Below are 26,877 nucleotides of genomic sequence, written 5' to 3'. Positions count from 1 at the left end.
ATTGATTTCTTTCATATGTCAAGGAATTTGATGAAAGAAGAAATAACTTTTCGTACGCTGAATCAGCAATTTATAATCTCATACATGTGTATGATACCTTATTAGCTCTTAAAAAAAATACTATATGGAAAAGAATATCGTTTACACAAGATATATGTATTTATAATGCCAAGGACGTATTAAGCGTCTAAATATGGAACTAATTGTACCAAAATAATTGTAGCGTGCCTGTAACTGGCATTACGAAACCCTTTGACACGCAATTATGGTCGCTATTTCATTCATGATCCCGCTGTCTTCCTTATTATTGTTGCAACAACCACACATATTTTTTTTCATTTTTATTTCGCGAGCTCTATCATCGTTCTATCCTTGCATGAAAATACGTGCGTGTTTCTCATCGCGTGATCTTTTGATCTTCCATGATCAAAAGATCACGCTTCTTCGATGCTACTCTGTATTCATGGTCGAAGTTTAAGTATGCGCGTGAGTTACCTGCGTGTATGTGGCATATAAAGGTAGACAAATATCACGAAAACATATAATTCACATTTCTTTACATTCAGATTTTAAAAAAAGACATTGCGAAACCATTTCTACAAAATTTTGTTAAATAACTACTTGCGTCACAATTTTTAATTTTTAACCTTTAATAATCCATAATTTCTCTCTCTCTCTCTCTCCCGGTATCCTTTGTTCCGCATCGAAAATGCATATTTACGGAATTGCATTTATAATTAAGTCATTTATAATTATAGCGCATTTAGTAATATTGAATTCCGCCTTTGCTTGCCGACACGAAAGGAAAGGCAATCATACAAACCAATACGTAACATACAATCCAATTCCGTTACCTCGTATTATCGAAAGTGCAACAGTACGTCGAAAATCGTAGTAAGAACGTTCCGAGGAAAGAAAAGAATTTACGACAAATCAAAGAATGTAAATAATATAACTTGATTAAGGCTGTGTTTAAACGCTGATAACGTACAAATATTTTTTAAATATTTATCTTTCTTCTCGTTTTACATACGTAAAAACATAATTGTATTAAAATGTCCAGCTTTTCGTAAAGAAAAGATTAATTTTTTTTTCACATTTTCTCTTAAATTAGACATTTTAATCGACTAATATATCTATAAGTGCCATTATCAAACTTGAGATCATGGGTGTGGCAGGTGAAACCATAATTTTTTCTCTCTTGCGGAAATTATGCACCTCGTGGATTATGAAGACAAGCTGCATCGCGCTGACAGCTGATTAGTAAAGTCAGTCATTAAAACTAATTAGTTTTAATTACTTAATGTTATAATCTCTGAATTTTCATACACTAATCTCGATGCAACGGTTTAGAACTTACGTGGCTATGTTTTTTTACGAGGATGTGTTGATAACCTATGGCAGAATAATATTTTTCAACAGTAGATGCAAAATATAACGTTAAAAATATTTGCCCGATCTAGTACGATATTTCTGCATGAAATATTTTCAATCTTTCGATCAGAGCGAACGATATTTTAAATCCTCTAAGCGACGTTTATTTAGCTGCGAGCGCCGTTAAATTGCACGTCGCCCTCGAATCCGTTCAATGATAATCCTTTTCCTAAAGGAAAAGGATCAAGAAGGTGAAAATGTGGAATATATAAAATATATACATATATTGATTTAAATATATATGTGTATCTATGTGTATATACATATGTATAACATTTTAGGCAAAGAATTGAAGAAATTACGGTTATTTCTTCCAAAATTGATGCTGTTGTTATGATTTAATCTACAAATTTCTATTATCGTGAAATTATATGATTATTTACGATTTACGTTAGAAAATAAAAATTTACAAAAAGATCATTATTAAATTAACTGAAGTAATTTTTTTATTCTTTTCAAATTTGCTTCGAGTAACTCGCGCGCATAAGATAAATAAACATTAAAAGAATAAGGAATTTACAGATTGCATAAGCAATCTGTAAATGAAATAGTCATATGATTTGTACGCAAAGTTTAATTGTGAATAAATGAATTTTCCTACTGTTATCGAAAGTTGAATAAAATTTTCTGAATTATCTATCATGCACAGATAATAAATATGCAAGCGATATATCGGTCGTTTGATTATAATTTCATATGTACATATACATAGGATAAAGTGATATCGCGAAAGTAAAAAATACACATCAACTGATACCAATTTTACGTTTGTGCTTCCAAATGAAATTTAATGTTTTGTTTGTAAATTTTAACGCGAAATTTTCGGTACAATTGATTGGGCAAAAGCAATCGGTCTTTCGAGCTCGCTGTTGGATTAAAAAACGCATCTATCACAGAGCGACAAAAAGAAATAAAAAATAATAAATTTATTTGTTAATGGCAACGATAACTCTTCTGTTTTTCATCTTGCGTTTGATCCGTTACATTTTTATTTTACAACTTTTCTCTGTTGAACCGATTGCTGCCTTATTTATTTTCGACGAGGAAATCTTATAAAACTTGCAAATCCTAACAGGTCAACCACTAACAATATATCTTGCGGTTACTTGGAATAGAAATGCAATTGATGCTGCTGCTACTACGCTTTGTACAAATTAACATTTGAGTATACGTGACAATTTGGCACCTTATGTAATGGCACCTGACGTAAATGTCTGTGAGCGTGTTTATGCATGTGTTTGCATTTGTTGCTCGATTGTAGTATTATATCACTTTGTATATAGGTATGCTTAGATAATGATACCGCTGCACAATCACGATCGTTGATGTAACGCTTAACTGTACATACATACAACTGAACATATCATAGTATTGTGTGATTTACTGCGGAGACTTAATCAGCCGCATTACATTAATTTGCATTTGAACTAGTTACCGCGCTCACCGATATAACTCGATATTATTTATTTGGTCGTATGCGACGATATGCTTTCGACAGAATTTTTCGTTTGCCTAAACATTAATAAAATACGAACAATATTTCCAATAGTTTTGACGATAATCAACGAATAGAGTTGAAAGAATTTTGCAATTAAAATTCTCGTATCTATAATTTTCGGAAAATGTATTGCGCTTTCGAAGGCAGATCGATTCAGAATGATAAATTATCGTGTTGTCGCGCAATATGGTGTCTACCGCAAAACGGCGAATTATACGCAGAAGTAACACGAATACGTGCGATAACATGTATTCATACTATGTGCACTTTGCACACCATCGCTTTACCGCGCATCCTCTCGCGCAATTTGTAATGGAACCTCCACAAATTACGTGCGTTTTCAAGTGAATGAGAAACCTCATCGCAAAGATCCAACAACGTGTCGTGCATTACATCCGTGTATTTAACCAGACGTGACGGACCTAGCTAGGGTTTGCGCAAACGTAACACGTATGCACACCCTACACGCGCGTCAAGTAGCCCCCATCTCCGCGTTACGTTTCATCAACGATGTATATAACGACAACCCCGGGTCTTTTGCACAAGTGCAGCGAATGGCCCTGACCCTGATTTTCATTAAGCAGAAGGTATTTATTAAACGTAAATGTAATAATAATTTTACAAAGGGAAAAGAATGTAAATAATGAATTTAGGAAGAAACTTTATATTTTTTATATATTAAGATTTTTATATACTTACAAAAATATTCTTAATATTTTAATTAAAAACTTTTTGTTGTATAAATGTAATAATAATTTTTTACAAAGGGGGAAGAATATATGAAGATAAATAATGCATTTAAGAAGAATTATTAAAACTTATTTTGTTTTTAACGATGAGTGCAGGGGCAGAACAGGCGAGTCGAGTCGAAACGAGTCAGAACTACAGTCAATATTGGATTTTAAGAGAAATGGATAAAATAGAAGTATTCTCGTACGTAACAATAATGGACGATACATATCGGCATTCCGAAAATGTTAGTTGTAGGAGGTAACTGTGCTTTTTTTTATTGTGCAGAGATGTAGTACAGTCCGATGATCGTAAAAGTTACTCAACTGTGCGAGCGAATTGCAGCCAGTAGGATACATGTAGAAATCAATAGAAGGGTATTCGAGACAAAATATAATTTTCCGCTATGCTTTATCACGCATGTAGAATCTATCGAGAACACTTGTAGTATTGGAAAATGGGGATTAAAAAAAAGGCGCTGAAAAAAAAAGTCTTAACGTCGACAAAAAGTGCAGTGCTTTCAAAACGTAATGTGAACCAATATGCAATACTATAATTTCAAAGTCTTAGTTTCTTTTACGAGTTAAAAGAATAAAGAAAAACAGAAGAAGGAAACGCGTACGCGATACTTTCTGGCAAATTTTTATTAAATAATTTTTTTATTATATTACATTACGTTGCGAGAATATTTATCTGATTAATGGTAGATATATATATATAAAGAGCTTCTTTCATAATAAAGATAAATGTGTTGCATAATATATATAAAAACTTTTTTTATTTTTATTTTTAATATTCTTTGACATTTTACGTCTGACCCAGTCTTCGTTTCGCAGGAAGTATCCATTAGGGAATAAAATGATGGGCTCGATGGGCAGAGCGAAGAGTGGGTCACTCTTTGAGTCAAAGTTAAAATGCAGCCATTAATCTTGAAATATAGGCAAATGAAATGTTTGCAAACCGAGCTGTTCATCTAGCTAATGTTATATCGAATTTTTTAATGCTATTTCGCGTTATCTATGTCTTCGAAGCATCATGAATGAGCTTCTACATATGCAATCATGCTGTATGTGTCTCTTGTTTTTAAGAATTTATTTGCATAATTATTACGCTCTACATAACATATACATACGCGTATACGCTAAAATTTTTAAATTTATCACAGCAATGTTCGACATAGTGTGATTTTGAAAAAAGTATTTTAAATATGGAAAAAAATCAAGCATTATTATTTTTGTAAATGTGGTGCGTGAAAAGCACTGTTCAGTTGTTTACACAAATGCATTGCACGTATTTCCTTCATAATAAGTAAAAATGCAAAGAAATTTTACTAATTGCAAGTAGCATCAGCTAAAGAGTGAATATTGGAGCGGAAGATGAAGCTCGCTTGATGTGCTTCCAAGTGGAAGTGCAACGTTGCGCAGAAATGTACTTAATGCAACGCGATCTCCGCGTGATTGCTTATTTCTTCAGCAAATAGTTGGTCAATTTGCATACTGCCCCCAGAGTTGGTTGAATTTATTAAGACACTTCCACAGGTAATTACGCATACACCAGTACATGTATGAGCAAAGATAACATAGTTTACCCTGCAGCTGCTCGCGTCTGCAAACTCAAAACAATCTATTCGAACTGCCGACAGGCTAAGACGATCACGAATAACTTGGGTGATTTCTGAAATGAGACACATGGACGTAGTACAAAGATTATCCAATTTCGAGAGAAAAGAAACATGTGTATAATATATCTATATATAATATCTTATGTGCATATATACGTATAAAAAAATATTCAAAAATATTAAAATGGATATTATATGAAGCATGCTTTCTTTTTTTTTATTCAACTATGATTTAGAAGCTTACGAAATAAAATTTATATACACACACACATATATATATGTATATATTTTATTTTGCAAGTTTTTAAATTATAGTTGAGTAAAAAAAATAAAGGGCAAGCGCGTCTTCATTATACGTTTACTCTTCATTTATATTACTCATTTATATTACTCATTTGCTTCATCTGTCCGATTTATGTAGACACTCGAGTTTGCGAGCTTCGTATAACATGTACTATATTACCTTCGATCTATCTGCACCCACACCATGTGCCCAGTCCGATCTCCTTGAGAAAAATGTGGAGTCTGAGCAAGCACGAAGGAACAGCTATTCTTTATCTTTACGATCTTCATCGCGCTCCTCCACTATGCTTTTCCCGCACTTTTCTTACCGTTATTTTTTGACGTTATAAATGCGCATATACATGTTAAAGAAAGAGAATAGAAATTGATCTTTGAATAATCCAAATATGTTAGATAATTGTGATATATATATAGAGATATCGCGTAACGTCTCATGAATTTTTGCGCTACTCATATAAGCCATCGTCATTGACGAAAAATCGTACGTAAAAATTGTATGTCAAAGTTGTCCCATAAATCACAATACAACAATAGTATTATTACGGATAATATTATAGTACGAACATTTTTGGTGTTCTATTATTATCCCGCAGCTTCATAATACGCTTCTTATCGATACAATCGACATGTTACAAAATGTTTAAGCGCGACACGTTGCAGAATCCGTTTTTCACGCACCAGCGGTAAAACGATCCGAGAAATTCGAGGAGATGCTTCATCACTGTCCGAACGAGGTAAAGAGGGTGTGCTGGTAAAGCCTGGGTAACGAAAAACCTTTTGATCTGCGTGTGAATTGGAACACTCGGGACCACTTTGTAGCCAGTTTAATGTAACCATTATTAGATTATACCAACTGCTGATTAGATTTAACTAACTGCTGTTTCCGCTATCGTAATTAGAATTACGGGGTAATGAATTAATGATATTAATTGATGCGTATTTGCATATTTTCCGGAAATGAACTGCAACGTCGAAACGGTAACGTCGAAAGTATAAATAGGTATACATATCTCAATACGTGATATGTTAGAGTTATAACTTGCTACAATTTTCGCACGTACAAATGCCATTCTATGTATTGGCGCATACCAAATGTGCAATTGCGCTTTAGTGGTAGTTATCAGAAATTCATAATACCCAGGTCACACTAGAGATGAATATCGACGAATCACCCAATTCCGGGAAAACTCTGTTTCGAGACTAAAATTAATTATTTGATAATCTCTCTCTCCTTTATTAATTACATTTCGAAGCTTAAATTAGCGAGAAAATTGTTAATATCGTATGTGCAAATTGCCAAAGTTATCTGTCTGCTTTTTTGATTTATGAAATAATGAAGAAGAGAGAAAGCGAATTATTGAGAAATTTAATTTCGTCCCAATAAAAATATGCACAACGATAATACAGTTCGATATAATATATATATACAAGTGTCGCGATTTTATGAATGAGTTAAATACAAAATCTTAGATCGATATTGTTCCATTAAATAAAGATGGACCGTGAATGACCGTGTCGGATTAAAAGGAAGACGTGAGATGCTGTCTGGATTGTTAACGCGTGTATTTATATTCGAGTAGCCGCTTTATGAATATTCAAAGCTGCCGCAGAATATTAATGTCGTAGAAACGAAATGAAAGTGCCGTTTCCTCGTGCGCGAATTGTTCGTTAATTTCGTTGATTAAATGTCTGAGCAATGTGCAACGCTCGTGCTAAGATTTACGGAGGATAATGGAGACTTCGGAGCGCTATAAGCTCTTCGATAAGTTGGAGCTGGGCCAATCTGTTGTCGATTGAATACCGCGTTCAACGGCGGGAAAGATTCTTTACCAAGATCTCGAGAGGGTATAAAATAAAGTTTAACTGATGTAGGAAGCTATTCGGAGAGTGTCATTATTTATACGGAGCGTTCAGAAATTACGCAGTCATTTTATAGCGATGTTGTTCTTAGAGACACTTTCCTTCCCCCTAAATCTTTTCTTAATACAATATACCAGGAGAAAAACGATATTCGTTTTTACAAAAACTCCTTTCGCTATTAATTAATTGATACATCACCAGCGTTATCCTCTTCTCTCTGAGATATAGAGCTTAATCTGTAAATTCTAGTTGATGCTTCGGGGGTCAACATATCATGCATAATGCAATTTTGCATTAAAGATGCATCATATAATCGCCAGCGGGGATTAAGGAGTGTAGAGGCGTTGTATCAAAATTAATTAAAAGATAAAAGACAGAAGAGAGTAAGAGCGTCATGTAAAGATATAAGCATTAATTTTATATTATGTCAACAAATTCTTCATGTTATACGTCAAATTGGCTTGTTGATTGAAGTAGCTTTGAGTATCTAGCTTAAAAAAAAAAAAACGATTTGGAAGCAATTTTCCTGGCTTTCTATCGCCAGGGAGTTTTCCGCCTTTCTCTCTTCTCCTTTCGTTTATCGCAAAAACCATTGGTCGGCCGGCTAAATTAACAAGCCAACTAAACTTACCTCTTTTCCTTCCGCTGCTGCTTTTTCTTTTTGAAAGCTTTCTTTACTCTCAGAAGCAAGAAAGCGGCGCGATCGATGGTTAGGCCTGGTGAAGCCTTATCGCCGCTCGACATCCTGCGTCCTAATCCTCCCAACACCTGTAGACATAATTAATAATTTGTTTAATTCATAAAGAGTGTGTCACGCGATGTGATTGCTAGCTTTAAGGCTCCTGGGTGCTCACCGCGGCCATATTGGATTGTGACGTCAGAGGCGAGAAAGCACACGCTGAAAATTCTTAGATGCCATTTTTTAATGAAAAGATATTTCGATGAAATAGCACTTCAGATGGCTTTAGCACACTCTTAAAAAACCCCGAAAACTATCCTTTTCCCTTTATAATCAATCAACATCTGTAAAATGATCGAGATATCAGATTTTGACATGCGGAATGACTGCGCATGTGCAAAGACCAGACGGACTGGGCTTCATAATATTACATAATTTTACAGCTGTTGATTGATTATAAAGGGGAAAGGATAGTTTTCGGGGTTTTTTAAGAGTGTGTTAAAGCCATCTGAAGTGCTGTTTCATCGAAATATTTTTTTATTTCGAAATGGCATCTAAGAAATTTTAGAGTGTGTTTTCTCGCCTCTGACGTCACGATTTCGACATGGTCGGAAAGGAGCCAGGAGCCTTAATAATAATTTTAAATCGTAAATAGTAGAAAGAGAATTTATCCGCAAACGAAGAGAATTTTTATTTTCGCAAAGTCAGAATTACGAGTAAGCCAATCTCTCTTGAGATCTTATTTACCGCTGTTGCATCGATGATGCAAGAATACAATCAATCGCGATGCGATGCATCGCGCGGCTAAATCTCACGGATGAATGCACAGATCGATCATCCGTGCTCCTGTATCTCAATCACTGAGCATTTACCAATAAATTCGGAATTATTTAGAGCTGTTAGCTTCCCGCTGCCACTACTATACGTCGTTCCGGTAATCCATCTATTTGTCCGGGTTAACGCGCTTCGCCGCACACGGCTAATTCGATTAGAGACGATTCTTCGGGTTAAAGGAATCAGCCAGCTTGCAATTTATACGTAATTCACGCGGAATAACGAATAACGCGACATTTAATCGTTTAAATTCAATTCGGAGTCGCAATAATATGTTGGAGTGCTATTGTCAGAAAATATAATATTTTTTACGAGTAAGAAAACGTTGTTTGTAATATAAATCGCTTTAATTTAATCAAGCTAGAGCGCGAGTATCGTACAATTTATTTGTATTATGAGAGAATTTTAATGAACGAAAGAGAGAGCGTATATACAGTTTATTACCACTATATTGATATAATTTACATTTCCTTAATATTAAACTGAGTAAATTTTTCGCAATAAGGTCGAATCCGTTATAAGCTCGTTTCTGCGCCGGAAGGGCTAAATTCCATTACAGGATCCGTTGCGATTCATCGATCTCTCACCGGATCAAAGTGGATTGGTTAGGTAACACGTAACAAGCTCTGATGCTCAAAGCTGCCTTTACATTAAAACACGTACATAACCGGACTAAAATTAGACAAAATTTGCATTTAGTTGAAAATTATAAAACGTGTAGGTAGTAGTCTATCGTAAAATTACTCGTAAAATTTAATATACAGAGAATTTAATGTTACTATTTTGTTTCGCACGACGTCATCTTTTCGTTATGATAAAAATGTCATATGGCGATAGTGTTAAAAGTAATTTAAAAAATGAAATGAATAATTTTATTATTTATGAGCAAAGATGGTTTTCACGTTATGTTTCGAGAAAGCATAAACATGGAAAAAAATATGAATATGGAATATATAAGTATATATGTATTTGTCCTTATACAACAAATGCTGATATACAAAAAGATCGCTTTTACTTTTTTATCGCGAGATGTGACACAAATAAAAGGGCAGATGTATCCTTTCTTCGGAAACGTGTCGGGATCTGACCATTTCCATTTTAAATCCTATTTACCGTTCGAAGAATTCCTAATATTAGCGTTACGCGAGATTTTCCGATATGGACACGTTAACGTTGCGCGTAAAGATTTATTCAATCTGCATTTTATTGTCCAATAATCATAAATGTTTTAAGCCTTTGCTAGCGGATTTACATTTGTAGATATATAATTTTAGATCGATGAAACTTCGAGGAGAGTAGGTCGAAATAAATCGAGCTGTATACCGGGTAATATTGACAAGAAAGATATAGCGTGCAGACAATGATTGATGTTGCGGACTTTTAACTCCTTGGCTTTTTTTGAGAATTGAGGTCGCGGTTCCGTATTCCTTCGATATGTTACAGAGACTTACGTGGTTTATTATCATTTGCGTTTTATATATCATAGTTTCACGAATTTATGTTATGTCATAAAATATTGATTATCTTTGTTATCGCAACGGGATAGTTTTATGTAAATTCCTCGCTGAATTGTGTTTTCTCATGGATTTTACCTCAACATGACGGATACATATAGCATTGATACCTATTCTAAAGATTTTGCATTATTTTATATTGCAGGAATTCTGGAAATGTTACGAAAATTTTAGAAGAAAGTTTATCTGCGATAATATGGTATGTGTGGCTGTTATTTATAGTCACGATGAGTTATATAAAACGAGCTTCATTTTCTAGTCAGAACAATACGCCAATCTCTCTTTCTCCTTGTCAATGACCCGTGGTATATAATTCTACTCCGATGACAAAAAAGATCAGGAACACACGTCATGTGAAATTTTGTCATTTGAAATCGTCGAGCCGATCGTCGAGCCGATCGTCGAGCGACAAACACGTTTATCCCAAACGGAGAAAATGCTTTTGTTCGTTTATTCAATTCATCCACAACTAGAAGCGTATTTTATCGATTTATCAAGAATTATGCGCGCTCTTGAATACGGCTTATTGTTGGAATCGATCATAAAAAAAAGCGAAAGCATAGCAATGATGAAACAGAGCTTCCAGAAATAAAAGTAGAATATTGGAGGTCTTTCCTACGTGTAAAATCCTCTTTGCTATTCTAAATTTACGAGTCACGAGATAAATTTCGTTACTGTTAGCTCAAAGAGTTTCTATTCTTCTTCGAATGATGGTTTAGTTTTATCAGAAATGCAGTACGGATAACGTGACTTATTGGAGCTAAAGAAAAGTTGCGTGATAAATGAGATCTTACTTGACAACAGTTATGTATGGCAGTGTCTCTTGGATAAATTTTATAGAACATTTTTTCTTATCAAGATTATCATTAATCAAGATTATCATTAATCATATTATAATCTCCTTTATCTTGTTATATTTCTCAATGAATAATAAAACGCGTTTGAAATAATCCTACGTTACATCGATTAAACGATGTGTAAAATATCTAGTAATCTATATAATTACGCGGAAAAGTCTCATAATTGCACTGAAAGAAGTGACAATTCTCCGTGACAATCTATCCATGTTGAATCGTGAAGTTTAAGAAATCGACATTCATATTATCGCGCTTTATTAAGAGAGATCATTAACGACGAACGCAAATAGGGAACGCGAGAGATAAATGCAGCATCTCTCGAAATGAAGTCAATCAGCATTCAATCTCAGCAATGATTGACCTTACGATCAACTAATAGCTGTCTAGCTCGTCCGGCTTTTCGTTTAGTTTTTAATGACGATCGGCTGTTTGATGAACCTCGACAGCTAGAAATTGTTGTTTCGTGCCCTTGTTACTGGTGCCGAACAATTATTTGCGCTGAAAAACTCTTCCTTTTTTTTTTACCTTCCTGTTGATGTCGGCGTAATATCGAGCAACTTTGGCAAATATTAGATTCCTTCCACGTTATTTCCCGATCAATATCTCTGTAATTTAGCAAAAAAACCATATTATACAGGATATCGATATATATAAGAGACGCTATATATATCAATATCCTGTATATCTCGACGTCAGTAAGATGATAATGAGTCTCATCAAACTCTGTACACTGTACACACATTGATTACGAACTTAGATCAACAGATTATCCGGGAATTGGCTGCTGGCAATGCCCAGAGATATGAGATATCTACTTATATCTGCATATTATTAGGATATAGAGAGAGAAAATGAGAGAGAGAGAGAGAGACAGGGAAGATAGAATAAATTGTTTAAAGCTTCATTTTATCGCTATAAAGAAACTTTCCCGCAATTTGTCACAGTTACAAGAAAGTTTCAATCAAGTGAGTCGTAATTTTATCTCACCTTTGAGAATGTCTCCTAATGACAAACATTGATATTTACTTTGACACGACATTGAAGAAATCATGTTGAAGTCAAGACGAGAAATGGCATTGCGGATAAATTTAAGGGACAATTTTATAAAGACGAGTGCTCATTTTATTTTTATTTTATTTTTATACGAGAAGTATTTTGCATTACTCTCGGATTCTTTATAACCACTTATTTTTATGATACATGAAACGCGTTTACTTTTATGTATATTTATATGGGATTTCTGCAAATATTGTAGTATTTACTATGGTGATATATAAGTTATTTTATTCTTAAATGACATATCTATTATGTAACTTTTCTAACAATTAATATACGCTTATTCTGTCATCGTAATAACATAAGCTAGAATGCGTTTCTTTCGCAAAGTTTTACGAATTATGGTTTAAGTATGGTAACATAAAGTTGCATTAAAAGTTACATGTGTGTGTACACATATACATATATTTGCAACATTGAGACTTCTCTTTCGGAGGAAAAACACGCGTTTCTTCTTTTCTCTCGTCTTTTTCATCTCGTATATATATATAAATCCCAGCAGCGAGGATCTCGGATTCCTGCACTGTTTCATAGAGCGTTAAAAGCAAGGAAAAAAATGTTGCAAACCACATTTGTTTGTTAGTGCATCGTAAAAACTTGTGCCCCTTGGCTTCCTGGATGAAAATGCAATTTTTGCACTTTCCGGAAGGGACGGAAGGGACCGACGGAATGTGCGTAGGATTCCAGATAATGACGCAGTGGCACAATTTCGTGAAAATGCGTACCGCACGCAATGCGGATAAGCATGCAGCGCAACCCGCGTGTGGTCAAGTGTACGTACGATCGGGAATTGTATCGTGTAGTGACCATTACACTGCAATCGAAATGAAGCAAGATTGTTAAAGCTCCATTCGATTCGATTTAACGCGACGCGATTGAAATATATTTCATTGACATCCCCTTTTAGACGTGTATGACATTTTATTGATTTCAAAAATATTCCGCCCAATTATTTGTATTTTAGATTGCGAACATAATTTAGAAATTATTAAAAATTTCATGACTCTGCGTACAAGCTACAATGTGTCTTCTTATATTATTAATTTTTTTAATACTTTTGAAATTAAGAGAAAAAGAGATTTTATTTTATATTAATATTTGTTGCAAAAACGATGGCAACTTGCAGTATGGAAAATCTGTCGTGTATTATTTTTGACAAATTTTCTGAAAAATACACATTCCACTCACGACAAGGAGCTCTTTCCTCAGGCTAACGGAGGAGTGATTTTTCTATTGCTTATACCGTAAAAAGAGAAAACCGATTTAATTGTGATCTCGCAAAGTCTTTAACATTCGAATATCTGCCAATAACCAGCGAGACATTTTCGAAGGACTTTCGTCAACGTTTCGTTCATCAAGACGATATCTCCGGCTTGGTTGCCAAGTCAGAAGGTGTGGATTATGGGTGAGTGACTGCTGCAAACAGAGCCTGATTTACAGGGATTTTCCTAGCTCTGCTATTCGCGAAAGATCCCTTTGGATTTTCCATCGCGGCCATTTGATACGTAAACAACTGTATAATGAAGCAACGTAAAGGGATTTCAAAGGATTATTCGTCAGAGTCATGTGTATAATCGCGCAGCATTTAAATTATTAGCGGATGTAACTGCGATAGATATTTACGCGAGAGAAGTTTACGCGAATAGGATTTTTATTATTTTGCCGATATAAATTTGAAAACTGCATAATACATGCAATGCAGCCGTTGGATGGCATTTATAAATTTGTCACGTGTTCGAAAACTGTTCGAGAAATGCGATATATAATATTGAAACACCTGACGTGGCGACGCATCTGGTTTGGTCGTCGAACATCGCGAACCACGGAAACTATTCAGGGCAACTGTTTCAACGACCGCTGCCAGGAACTTGGATGGAAATTAATGGAATCCTTGGCACAGGATGTAACATAGCGCACGGAGATTCACCGTGTTACATATCGGTGACATGCTTGCGAGCTGGAGAAGCATTCCTTCGGATTATGAACTTTGATCATTAACGCTTGCGATTGAGGAATCATCGGAGAAATATAACGCTCGAGTGTGTTGAAATAAAATGAGAGAGTCATCTTAAGAAATATGAGATTTTGTGAGAGAATAAGAATTTTCCTATGTTTAAAAGTAAAAAATTATATCTTTTTCTGCAATTTATTTTAATGTTAAATCAACGAAAGAATAATTATTCATAATTATTTAATTAATAATGCATTATTCGCGTATAATAATACTCGTTCACGAAACTCATTTATTCCTATAAATGATATTAACATTTTCGATTGCTTAAGAGCGATTGTGAAAGCTCTTCGTGTGTAATTCTCTCGTTACGAAATTATTCGAAGAAAAATATCTATAATAATACTATTATACTGTTCACTAATGGCAAATCCGATTAAGCTCATATAACAGTTAACAACGTGAATGGTTCAATGAAATTTCATTGATTTGGTTGCCGGACCAAAGTCATTACACGCGTAAGCGTATTAAATTTGCATTTCGACATTTACTAGCTAAGTCATTTAAATGATCGGCTTTCAAGGAATCTCTAACGCGAGTCACCTCATTCGTTATTCATGTAATCATAACGATAAAACTCAATATGATGAACTATGTGAGCTATGTATAATTAGCCCTATTCTTTATTCAGCGAATCGGTCAGAAAATGCATTAAACTTTTAATTTAAACTCTTTATTTGATAACGTTGTTCTCAACTAACATTTCTCATTTATTCCGTGCTATTTTTGTTATGACAACTGTATTCTGGTCAATATTGCTGTGAAACAGTGTAAACTTTCAGAGTAGTTTGTTTTTTTCTAGAGAGAGGGAGAGAGTTTGAAAACATATGTAGAGATTTATATATTAGGAAAAAACTTTGAGAAATGTTTTTCAAATATTTTTAATTATATTATATAAATCATTTCTGTGATTTAAATCTTCGAATACGAACAAATCCAGCCTATCTTAAATGTTTAATATTTTCGCTAGTTCTAGCATAAAAATGTAATTAATTAAATTCTTGTATTATGTCATGTCGTTTTCAAAATAGGAAATGGAGTCATTATTATTAATTTATAATCGGATTAGTATCGACTATGTTTATCAAAACAGATTTAATTAGATCATATTACATGATTGATCACATTACAAAATCAATTGCTATAAATCTATAAATAATCACAAAAATAGAAATGTGAAACTATATCATTAAACAACTTATTTTATCTTTTTAAGTTATGATAAAAAATTGTATGTGATTGAATTAATCCCAGAAATGAAACAAGATTAAACTCCAGATGAAGTCGAGAAGAATAAAAAATAAAAAACGAAAAATACCTGAAAGAAAAAATCGATAATTTCCAGGTCATTTCCGACAGGGCAAAGAATAAAGTTGTAATAACAAATCGAGAAACTTTGTGAAACGAAGACAAAAAAACTGGAAAGCTTAAAAGCCCTCTCGATATGATCTTGATTCACGCTTGCTAGGAATGGCATTTGGGACAAATGGCATCTCGGCTTCTTTCTTTTTCTTTTTTTTTTCTTTTTAGCTATAGACAAATGGTCAGCGTCTGTTAAGTCTTCTGAATTATTCATACAATTTCTGTTAATGCCTTGAAGATGGTAAACAGAATTAAGAATATTTAAAGAAAAATGTGCAATTATAGAGAGACCGTACAAAATTATGGTAATACCGTTTTCCGACACATGTAACTCCTATTAAAAGATTTTTTAATGAATAAAAAATTAATTAATTTATCGTTAATTAAATAATTTAAATATTAATTTGTGTAAAAATTTGTTTTTCGCACCTGCTTTGTTCGATTTCAACGTAATATTTTATTAGTAACACTTTGTGCCGAAACAATATATACGCGCGACATTCTCTCTCTTCTTTCGCTATTATTTTTATTATCAGATCTAGAGATCGCAAAAAAGTTCCCGTGAGATATACGATAAAACATGAGAGCTCTCGATGGCAATCCTAGATCCTTTCCCGTCAGTGAATATTGAACTAAGTGCGATTTATACTACCGTAAAATGAGGATCAGTGAACAATACGAGATGAAAAAGAAAAAGAAATTGAATATTCACACACACACACACAGCGAGTATCTTTACGAACATCTTAACTGCGCGAAAAGTAGTCGCATTTTTTTAGGAATGTTCATCCGATGAAATAAGTCTTTTTACGCAAAGTAAAAATAATCGAGAATTGTGTTACCAGCATTACATGTTCTGCTAAAATATAGCATATAATTATTACCAGTTTCTGCTTACCCTCTAGCCGAAATAATTGTATCAAATTTACATCGTTGTTATTCACATTACTACTCATAAGCAAGTTGTAGAGCGAGACAGGTGCTTACATAATACATACGTGTTATTGATCACTATAATTATAGTCATGATGTCTATAGCAATGTATAATCACATGCGTATTATGACTGTCCGATTATACACTTTGCTATAGGATAAATTGTATTCACATAAAGCTTATATAAAGCTCTTTATTCTCTCTTTTATGCCACTTTTTTTGTTCTAATCATCATTGTCTTAAATTTATAACTAGTTTTCGTTAATAATTATTTAATTAAAGATGTAATCATTATATAATTTACAAATATATATACGACATCACATTTTGATACTATTTTATTTCTTTATCGATTCTAATATCATAAGCAGTATTATATATCTCATAAAATTATTATTGACTTTTATGGATCTTATATAATCATTTTATATGAGAAGATGTAATACTTATGATATTAGAACCGATAAAAAATCGAATAGCATCAGTGTGGTATATATTTGTAAATTTTATGTATATAAAAAAAATTATATAGATAGATATATGCAATGTAGAATTAATGTAATATTTTTATTGCAATGCAATGTAGAATAGATCATATAAATGTAAGAAGTAGAATAAAAATCCTCGTTACAAAAATGAGGATTCTATGCGCACGAACCTGTCCGAAAAAATTCGATCGATATCAATTGACCACCTAACAATTTTTTTTTAATAGCGTAATAAAAGAATAAGAGTCTTAAATTTTCCCTATAGATACTCAATATTTAATCTACGTATTTTTGCCTAACGAGAGGGAGAGAAATGTGCCACTTTTCAAACTGATATGATGTCAAATTAATTATATTCCACTAATATCGAAAGCACTGTTACCTCTATTCAGGGGCTGACAGCAAATTTTCTTGCGCGCCTCGAACAGAAGATTTCACACTATTGCAAGGATCTGCATCGCGAAAATATATATAAGACAAACTTTCCTCTAGTAGAACGCGAATAATGCGGCAAGACCTCATTTCCCATTCTGCGGCTTCTCTGGAAGCTGCGCGTCAGGCGCTTTTACCTTCTTCACCCTGCATCGCGATCACTCGTACCCTCTCTCATTGAACTTTCACCACAGTATTCTACTACATATAAAAACAAATGTGCCACTTGAATAATCCAGAGATTGCCACTCCCTATCTCACGCACTACTATTCACCCCTACTTTTACAGCTCCATGTAAAGAGAATTGCCTCCATTCTTCCTGTGAATCGAATATGAACTTTTAATAATATACGAATAGAGAACCAAAGATTTCTCTCTCTTCTCCACTTGTTACATAAATAATAGTGACTTCATCCCCCTGAATAATTGCACTATCCATTTCCATTTTCACACTTTCGCGAAGAGGGATTCTATCGAGGAAAGAACTCCCTTGCTTTTTCATCGTCGTAAAAAGACCAAGGATCATTTAAAACTACTCGAATAATTGCAAACTCATTGTTATACCGTTGCAGACTGTTCTCATTTTACTTTCTCTATTTATATTTTTTGTATATATAAAACTATATTCCTACTAAATTTAACATCGAACTATTTCGATTATACAAGAATAAACGTGTCCTTTTTAAACCATTATCGTTCTTACTACAATATATTTAAGTGAAGATAGTTATTTTCGCGCGTTTCTGTATTAAATTTTTATCGTAAAAGATTTAATATATATATAAAATAATAAACGATCTTTACTTGAACAACGATAAAGCAGGATCGTCCTGCGCTATATTCATCCCTCCCAACCCTACGTTCTCGTGAGAGCGCCCAATAAAATAGTCGGTCTTTAGCCCCTCTTCAACCCCCTTTCCACCTTTTACGATAGAATCACCGATCATTGAGATGACAAAAAAAAATTTTTCAGATATACAGACCATCAGTGTCAACCGTGTAAGCAACCGTGAGAGCCGTCACGCATTTCCGCAGTGCGCTCTTTTTCACCGGAGGTTCTCCAATCTGACGAGAGATCTGGTTACGCGTAAACGGGGAGAGTCGCGGGAGTTTACACCAGGCTCGCGGCGATTTTTTCCCTCTTCTTTGCCAAACAAGAAATTGTAAAGAACGGGGACACCCTCCCCCCCGTAACGGAAGCGGACGCGCACGCTTGACGCCGATACGATACACGCGTCGCGACGTCCGGACACCGACTGTCCGCTACGCCTCGACGGGACGTCGACGCGACGCCCGAAGACGTCCGAGGACGACCGACGCGACGCCTCCGACGTACGTCTGCATATATATGACACCATTGGAAATTCACTGCAATCCCTCTCCTACAGGATACCAGGAGGATTGCATTCGTCAAGCTGCCAACTTTGGTTGCTGTCAGGAAAAGGAGAATCATCTTGCTCGCGAAAGCGTTTCCGGAAGGATCAGAAAGGTGACATTTGATTGCTGATACTTGAGCGTGTCTAAGAGTCGATGCGGTTTCAATAATATGATAATTTCTGCTAGGATACTCAAACTGTGCCATCCGTGTTTGTTTTCTCAAATATAACTTGTAAATAATTAAAATCTTTACTCTTTATATTTTTTACTGTAAAATTATTAATCATCATATCGAATTCATCAAGTGTAATGCACGTTGAAAGTCATGGTTTAGATAAAAATACTTGATAAAGAGAGAAAGAGACACGTACCTTCTGTGTCAAGTAGTCATTGCACAGACTTATGCAGGCTTTTAAGTAGTAGCGATCAATGATGAGTCAGGCTGTCATACTCGTCCGCGCATAAACATACTCTAGTTTTCCTCGTTTGCAAAGATAAAATGTTGCCTTTAATAATCATTACTTCACTTTCCATTGCTATTTCATAACACATGCATATTTGTGCAGTTTCAGACTTATAATTCTCATGATTTTAAAAAGATATTCAATATAATTAAAAAGAAATTTTAAAAATTATTTGATTTTGATTTATTCAATTTTAATTCGAAACAAAGAATATTACTATATTTCGTAAAAATGTCTTTTTATCGATTAAGATTCTACTTTAATACGCAGGAAAAACTAATCTCTAGAGAAATGTGATACGTTCTGAGAGATACATGTATTCTTTTTCTCTTATATAATATATATAACTTATAATATTCCTGCGACCACACATAAATTTTCGCGTCGTTGAACAAGAATTAAATACAAATTTTACCATCGCTAGAAATAATCTTGTACAAACAACTATTAAGCACAATTAAGCATAATTAATTCTTTACATGTGTTGTTATTTTACTTTAGCATTAGTAACAGTGTCATCAAGTAGATTCTAGAGTTATTGATTCTCTATAAATATTTCATTTAATGAGATTATCCAGAGAGATAATAAGCAATTCTTTTGCTAACTATACCGAATATTTACAAAATATATAATTTTTGCTAATTAAAATTGCTAGTCACACATTATTATTGACATTATCATAAAATTTAAATAATGTTGACGAAGTAGATAATGAGAAATTAGATAATGAGAATAATCTTGATTTTTTTTTTTTTTTCAATTTATATCGCGCAAAATCTTATCAAGTACATCTCCGATAATTAAATCTGACATCATTATGAAGAGTAATTAGAAACTCGCGGTTTGTAGGAAGTAGGTGCGCATAGATTAATGCACATCAAGAGAAGCTAACATTTCTGTTGAAATTAACGTGGAACGTATCGTGAATAATGTCTAAGTTATTCTTATAAATATTAATAAAAGAGATATTATATAAGAGCAAACATCCACGCACTTAACGTACGTGAGCGAAATATAATTATCTCGCAATTTATTTCAATGCGACGATAAGTGGCATTTATAATTTAATTAAGAAATTCTAGATGTGTCGAATTTACAAAAAATGTGTGACATTATTAAGAAAATTTCTATAAAATATCTTAGCAATAATACATATAATACTTATACAATCCAAACGAGTTTCTAGTTCCTATCAATTGCTAAAATTAATATTATATATTATGTAGAAAATTGTTCGCGTTTTTTTTTTTTAAATTTGAAATAACTGATTTTCAATCAATTATAACATATTGTACTCTCTTAAATGGAATCAATGTATTATCATTGATAACCAGTGGGTTTATATATATAGTACTGAACACAATGAAATCTTATTACTAAGAAGAATCAATTAATGATAATGACTAATTTTTCAATGAGAAGTCTTTGTCATAATAAATAAAACATAAGACGGGGCAGCAAAGTATTTTTACCGAAGAAACTAAATATTGCTTTAATCAATGATATTTTCACTGATTGAGTTTATGTGTATGCACAACTTTTTTTTCTTTCTTTTATTTTAATGAATATATAAATTTATGTTGAAACACATTATAATACTTTTTTTCTTTCTCTCTTTTATAGGATATTTTACAGAACCTTCGATTCTGTAAAATTGAACAGAATTGAAGATTTCGCGATAGAGATGGGCAATAAATATTTCAATTGAAATATGATGTTATGGACTTTACGGAATTGTACAAAGCGAAAACTCGAAATCAAATAACCATATCGGCACTAAATGTTGGATATAAATATGAATGTATGTATAAAGCTATTTTAATTCACAAATACGTAACTATATAATGATATTTTGAAATAATAAGATTTGAAGATATAATTGCACGTTCAAGTTAAATTTTAATAAAAAGGTAAATTTAAAAATACATCATTATTACTTTCTTTAGTATTCAACTTGTTATTAATCTTAATTTTTATATGGCAAATGGTTTTTAGAAAATCTTGATTTGAATATGTTATTATCGCACATTTGTTAACGTTTGTGTAAAATCTAACAAAATCTTATTATTTTCAAAGATATTGCAATATTGCAATATTCGATATTATATTAGCTGTTCGATAATTTATGGATCATAGATAAATTAAATTGCAAGAATTCAAACTTTATTGCGAGAGGGCGCTAATAAACTATTTGGTGACATATAGGTTTAGGGACTTTTGTTCTTTCTGTGTCATGTGACAAGTTTGTCCAATGTATCGATTGGTTGTTGGATAGGGAATTTCTAAAACTCCAAAAATTTCTTGTGAAAGTAGTACAATGTCCTTTTCTCACTCTTTTCTTCTACTCTCTTTCTCCCTCCCTCCCTCTCTCTCTCTCTCTCTCTCTCTCTCTCTCTCTCTCTCTCTCTCTCTTTCTCTGCCACTCCCCTCTAGGTTTTCTTAACATCCTTTCTCCCTCACCTCTCGCCATCCCTCTCTCATCCCCTTACGTTTCGTTCACTATGTGATTTGAGAATTAACATTTAATTCATTTTAAATGGAGCAGATATAAAAGAGACTATAAATGAAACAAACTTTTTCTACTGATTAAATTTGTCGCACATGTTTCTTTTCTCGTTCTTTCTTTTCAGTGCGAGAAGCATATGCTCCTGCTTCAAGTATAGAAAGTGTAAATAATAGCGACTACCGCCGTGAGAATCTGTAAAACGCGCGTGGAAGAAAGAGCGAGAGAGAGAGAAAGAGAGATTCATTACAAAACAAGACCCGCGCGCGTGCTATACATAAAGCAGAAGAACATAAAGCAACGTAAAGATGGAAGCGATGGATACGACAGTGAGTCCGCATCCGAGAAAAATGCATAACAATTACGAGGATGAGGAAGAAAGGAAACATTTTCAAAGAATCGTCTCCGCGTTCAGATATTACAAGTGAGTGTCCGATGAGAGAAATAGGTCGATGCCAAACCCCTTATCTTTTCTCTATGAGCTTCCTTGCCTTCTCTCAGTGAACATTGACGATGACCGGTTTGATTAAATTGAGTAAAGGCTTGTCGCTTTTATCGAAATTATATCAATTTCAATGGGCCATTCGAGAGAAACATTGTGTTACCAATTATTTACAAGAATTTTAATCTGCGAGCTATTATTATTCATAGAGATCGTTCTCTATAAGATATAAAATTCTATAAATAATATATTTACCGAATTGCGTATTAGTATATAATTTCAGTACAATAATTAATTCGCGAAATGTTTTTATATATATATTCATTTATAATCTCTCTATTTTTTTCCACACAGAACACATTCTCTGCTACGGGTAAGAAAAACAGAGTCTTACTTTCTTGTTCTACCATCGCATCATCAGAAACTTCTGTCAAAGTACAAAGAACACCTACAGGAAGTAAAACGATGCGTTGAAAATAATGATCAAATTATAAAACTAATAATAAAGGATGTAGCACATATATTTGAAAATGTATGCCCATCTACTGCGCAAGTTGATAGCGTAAGGAATATTTACCTTTAATATTTACTTTATTTATCATATACTAATTGTAAGCATAAACTCATCAGTCTGATTATTCAATAAAATTTTAATTCAATATTATTTTATCAATATATTTGTACCAACATCTTGGAATTATTAATCGTATTTCTATGTTATTTAAATTTATGAATGAAATGTCATGTATATTTTCACAATAGTATTGAAATTTATATAAATTTATGATTGCAGATACTAAATCCACGATCTGTTATGGCAGACCAAGAGAAAGTTCAGGCTACGATTAGGCAGTTGGTTCGTGATTGGAGTGTGGAAGGTTCTGAGGAACGAAAAGCGTGCTATCAACCAATCATAGACGAAATATTGTATCAATTCCCATTAGAACATTGGTATGATAATCTATAATTATTGTGTAAGCAATTACTATGGATATATAAAGAAAATAGAGAAAAAAAAACAAAGGAAACTTACAAAATGTTTAAGAGATTTTAAGCTATCATTCTTTCGTCAAAAGTTCATTTACTAAAGTGGACAAACATTTTTGCAACGAGAAAAGTGCAATTTGGCTTAAAATCTTTAAAAGATGTTATGGAAATTTCCCTTGTAAATTGCAACACTGTAATTGAGACAAATATTAAATAATACATTTAAATTTTTAGTACTCCTTCAGAAGTGCATGTCTTAGTGCCTGGCGCAGGACTGGGTCGACTCGCCTTTGAAATTGCGAGGCGCGAATATACTTGTCAAGGAAATGAATTTTCCTTATTTATGTTGTTTGCATCAAACTTTGTATTAAATAAGTAAGTAATAATATATAATAATATTGCTTATCAATTTGTCATAATTGCCTTTTTTCAAAATAGATGCAGAGATGTAAACATGTATCAAGTACATCCATGGGTACATCAATATACAAACAACTTAAAACCGGAACATCAAACGCAAGCAGTTTCCTTCCCCGACGTAAGCCCAAGCGATCTTCCGGGAACCGCACAATTCTCTATGACCGCGGGTGATTTTCTAGAGGTAAATAAATATAAAACGTATGTGTAAGTGTAACTGTAATAATAAGATTATTATATTTATATTATAATTTATATATATATTTAATTACTTAATATTTATATATATATTTAATTACTTAATATTTTATTTAATTAATTATTAAAATTAATTATAAATATATTTAATTAATTAATTTTAAATATATTTAATATGTATATATATATATATTTAATAAAATTTATACACAATTTATTCCAGGTATACACGGAAGACAATCATTGGGATTGTGTCGCGACATGTTTCTTCATAGACTGTGCCAATAACGTTGTGCAATTTATCGAAACGATATATAAGATTCTAAAACCAGGTGGAATTTGGATAAATCTCGGACCGTTGCTGTATCACTTTAGCGATTTACCGAATGAAGAATCGATCGAACCGAGTTACGACTCTATTCGTGACGTTATTCTGGGCTTTGGCTTTCAATTGGAGGTAAAGTTTTTATTTGGTTATTTATTTATTTCTTTTAAGAATTCACGAAAACAACATGCATTTTAGAAGGAAAAGACACAGATGAAAACCCGTTATGCTCAGAACATCAATAGCATGTTACAGTGCGAATACAAAAGTGTGTACTTTGTATGTCGAAAACCTTATGAACCTGACAGCACAAATCGCAACGGCACTGCAACCAATGGTATGCAAGAACAAGAGAACTGAATAAAGCGGATCATTTTACTTGTGAAGAAACATTGAACACTAAAAAATTATTATTTAAGTGCATTCAAATGTCTTACGCTACTATGTGAAATAGTTTTGCAACTGCATAATACATAAGACTTATTTTTCCTCCTTTTTTTATTGGAATTTTTTTTGTCAATTTATTCAAGACTCATTTCATACAAGTTTTCAATGGTACTATGATGAATTGTCTGCAGCTTCAGTATTGTCAGGAAAAAGCAATAGACATTATTTTGCAAAATTTATCAGTATCGTAACTCCAGACAAATATCTAATCTAGTTATGTTTTGTTTATTGAATTATTATTGAAATCAAAAGTATATACTTTGGACAAAGGTTTAGGAATATTTAAAAATCAGTGATTCTAATATATATATATATATATATATATATTGTACATTATACGCGCGCGCGCAAGTAACGTTATTACGTGTGTGTGTGTATATATAAATTATATATATATATATATACATATATATAAAATAATTATATTAAAGTCAGAAAATGAAACAAATATATATAGTATAGTTTTCTTGCTTTATTTATAAATTTTTATTGAGATATTGTATAAATAATGCGGCAATCTGATCAATTCCACTTTGCTGCATTTTACTGTAAGTTAAAAACTGTCTCCGTAACCTCATTAATTGTGCTGGTGTGCCCGTGCGTTGTACAGTCACACTGGAACCTGGTATCTTTATATCGTTGTTTATTCCCAGTTGTTGCGCCGATAATATTGCCTTTGTGATGGAAGAAGAAAAATACATATTTATTATTAGCGTCTACCTTCATAATTACTTCATAAATCTTATATTGTACAATGAACACAAATGTTTTAAAAACAAGAAAAGAAAGAGCAAGAAAAATTACTATTATGCCCACATATTTAAATATATATTAATGAATTATTTTTGTCATCGATATTACAACTGTAAATAACTATATGGAATCACTTACATCTATTACATCTTTTGTTATTGTATCTAATTCATATAGATAATTCGTAGACGCTAATGGTGGCTGAAAATATAATGTCTGCATAAAATATTGGACTAAGAAAAAACTTATACTAAAAAAAAAAAAGAAACGAAAAAAAGATACTAACACATTGGGTACTTTGATTTGGTTTTGGTGATTTGACTTCATAAAGCGATCTATAAATTTCATCGCACATTAATTCATCCTCTGGTGTAATCGCAAAGAGCGGATGATCCCATCGGTTTTTACTATCTGGTGTTTCATACCTATTGATGAACCAATATTTAAACATTTACCTAAAGAGAGAGACATTTCTCTAGCAGATTATTATTATGTAATTACCTTGCTACGAGTGAGTCAAAGATTTCTCTATTGTATCCATCTGATTCGACTCGTTTATCATTCCACAACCAAGCACATTCGACTGGTATATCACAATGTATTGTACATTGAGGAGTCTTGTACAATTTGGTCATGCAGTAAATCTCGTATCGATATCCTTTAATGTAATTACTACCATCAAATATCAGCAGATCGCGTGTGTTGAGTCTACGTTGAATATCTGATTTTATTGCGCTTCTAACAGCTTTTTCTTTCATGGAATCTGAAACACAATGTATATATTATTTAGACTGAATATTTGTGAAATTTATATCGAATTTTATTCTTTAATTCCATTTCTATTTACCCGCGTAATATACATTTTTATCGTAGCCTGCCTTAATTATTGCATCGCATTCGCTAATTACTTCTACATTTTGTCCACTGCTCTTTAGTCTGTCCTCAAAATATTTCTTCAATTCAAGACTCCTCGTCGTTTTACCGCTGCATGGAACGCCAGTTATTATTATCAGCGGCATTTTAGCATGATATAACAAATATCTGGTCCAAATAAAAACAGATTTATTAGTCTTTCACATTCTCTAACTCTTTCTATAAGAAGATCAATCATATAAAATATGTAAATTTCAAGTAAAGAAAGTATTATAATACAATTCATAGTTTACGAATCAGACTTCTTGAATCAACTAATTCTAATGATTGTTATTGTCTTTTAAATAATTTAAAAAGATCAACAAAGCTCACTATTTATGTATTTTATTCGCATCCTCGTGTCTTCAATGACCGACTCGCGAATCCAATTAAAACCCATGGTTGGCCATCTTCAATAATAATTTTATCCGTGGCTT

The 26,877-nt window shown here is 32.9% G+C and overlaps 3 protein-coding genes across 7 annotated transcripts in view; 1 reads left to right on the top strand and 2 right to left on the bottom strand.

Annotated features, from left to right (window-relative positions):
• Wake (ankyrin repeat and fibronectin type III domain containing protein wide awake) overlaps window positions 1–18,856 on the bottom strand; it is a 76,982-nt gene extending 58,126 nt beyond the window's left edge. For 3 of the 4 annotated variants that reach the window (XM_083035813.1, XM_083035816.1, XM_083035815.1), the window contains exons 1-2: window positions 18,598–18,856; window positions 8,077–8,213 (exon numbers count right to left, since the gene is read on the bottom strand). In XM_083035813.1, coding sequence (XP_082891939.1) covers window positions 8,077–8,213; window positions 18,598–18,600 — 140 coding nt within the window. In that variant the 5' untranslated portion in view covers window positions 18,601–18,856. Of the gene's footprint in view, window positions 1–8,076; window positions 8,214–17,563; window positions 17,815–18,597 lie in introns of all 4 variants that reach the window. The other variant, XM_083035814.1, reaches the window with a different exon arrangement.
• A 2,308-nt stretch (window positions 18,857–21,164) lies between these two features.
• Window positions 21,165–24,829, top strand: LOC145934921 (carnosine N-methyltransferase). 2 transcript variants are annotated; one of them, XM_083035826.1, is made up of 8 exons: window positions 21,165–21,257; window positions 22,087–22,383; window positions 22,756–22,963; window positions 23,195–23,352; window positions 23,623–23,763; window positions 23,827–23,989; window positions 24,227–24,460; window positions 24,527–24,829. In XM_083035826.1, exons 2-8 carry the CDS (start codon window positions 22,268–22,270, stop codon window positions 24,686–24,688), a joined length of 1,182 nt encoding a protein of 393 aa, XP_082891952.1. In that variant the 5' UTR covers window positions 21,165–21,257; window positions 22,087–22,267; the 3' UTR covers window positions 24,689–24,829. The 2 variants fall into 2 exon arrangements, with proteins under 2 accessions (XP_082891952.1, XP_082891953.1); XM_083035827.1 differs by lacking the exon at window positions 21,165–21,257 and having other exon boundaries at window positions 21,898–22,383.
• A 398-nt stretch (window positions 24,830–25,227) lies between these two features.
• On the bottom strand, window positions 25,228–26,871 carry LOC145934924 (protein KTI12 homolog). Its single transcript, XM_083035833.1, has 6 exons — window positions 26,774–26,871; window positions 26,376–26,569; window positions 26,030–26,291; window positions 25,815–25,953; window positions 25,667–25,729; window positions 25,228–25,449 (listed from the first exon to the last, which is right to left on the bottom strand). Exons 2-6 carry the CDS (start codon window positions 26,545–26,547, stop codon window positions 25,252–25,254), a joined length of 834 nt encoding a protein of 277 aa, XP_082891959.1. The 5' UTR covers window positions 26,548–26,569; window positions 26,774–26,871; the 3' UTR covers window positions 25,228–25,251.
• Between the last annotated feature and the right edge of the window lie 6 nt (window positions 26,872–26,877).

This window comes from Prenolepis imparis, unplaced genomic scaffold (genome assembly GCF_030444845.1).
Source record: "Prenolepis imparis isolate NDT839.2.m4 unplaced genomic scaffold, iyPreImpa1.0 SCAF_4, whole genome shotgun sequence".
Classification (NCBI taxonomy): domain Eukaryota; kingdom Metazoa; phylum Arthropoda; class Insecta; order Hymenoptera; family Formicidae; genus Prenolepis; species Prenolepis imparis.
Note: the sequence above shows the minus strand (reverse complement) of the source record. Positions and strands in the feature narration are given on the sequence as shown.

Coding starts and splice junctions, on each gene's coding strand:
- LOC145934921 (XM_083035826.1), top strand. CDS start 22,268: ATGGAAGCGATGGATACGACAGTGAGTCCGCATCCGAGAAAAATGCAT. Junction 23,764..23,826: donor TCAAACTTTGTATTAAATAA/GTAAGTAATAAT, acceptor TTTTCAAAATAG/ATGCAGAGATGTAAACATGT. Junction 24,461..24,526: donor GCTTTGGCTTTCAATTGGAG/GTAAAGTTTTTA, acceptor CATGCATTTTAG/AAGGAAAAGACACAGATGAA.
- LOC145934924 (XM_083035833.1), bottom strand. CDS start 26,547: ATGCCGCTGATAATAATAACTGGCGTTCCATGCAGCGGTAAAACGACG. Junction 25,954..26,029: donor TTTGACTCACTCGTAGCAAG/GTAATTACATAA, acceptor GTTCATCAATAG/GTATGAAACACCAGATAGTA. Junction 25,450..25,666: donor TAACAAAAGATGTAATAGAT/GTAAGTGATTCC, acceptor TCCATCACAAAG/GCAATATTATCGGCGCAACA.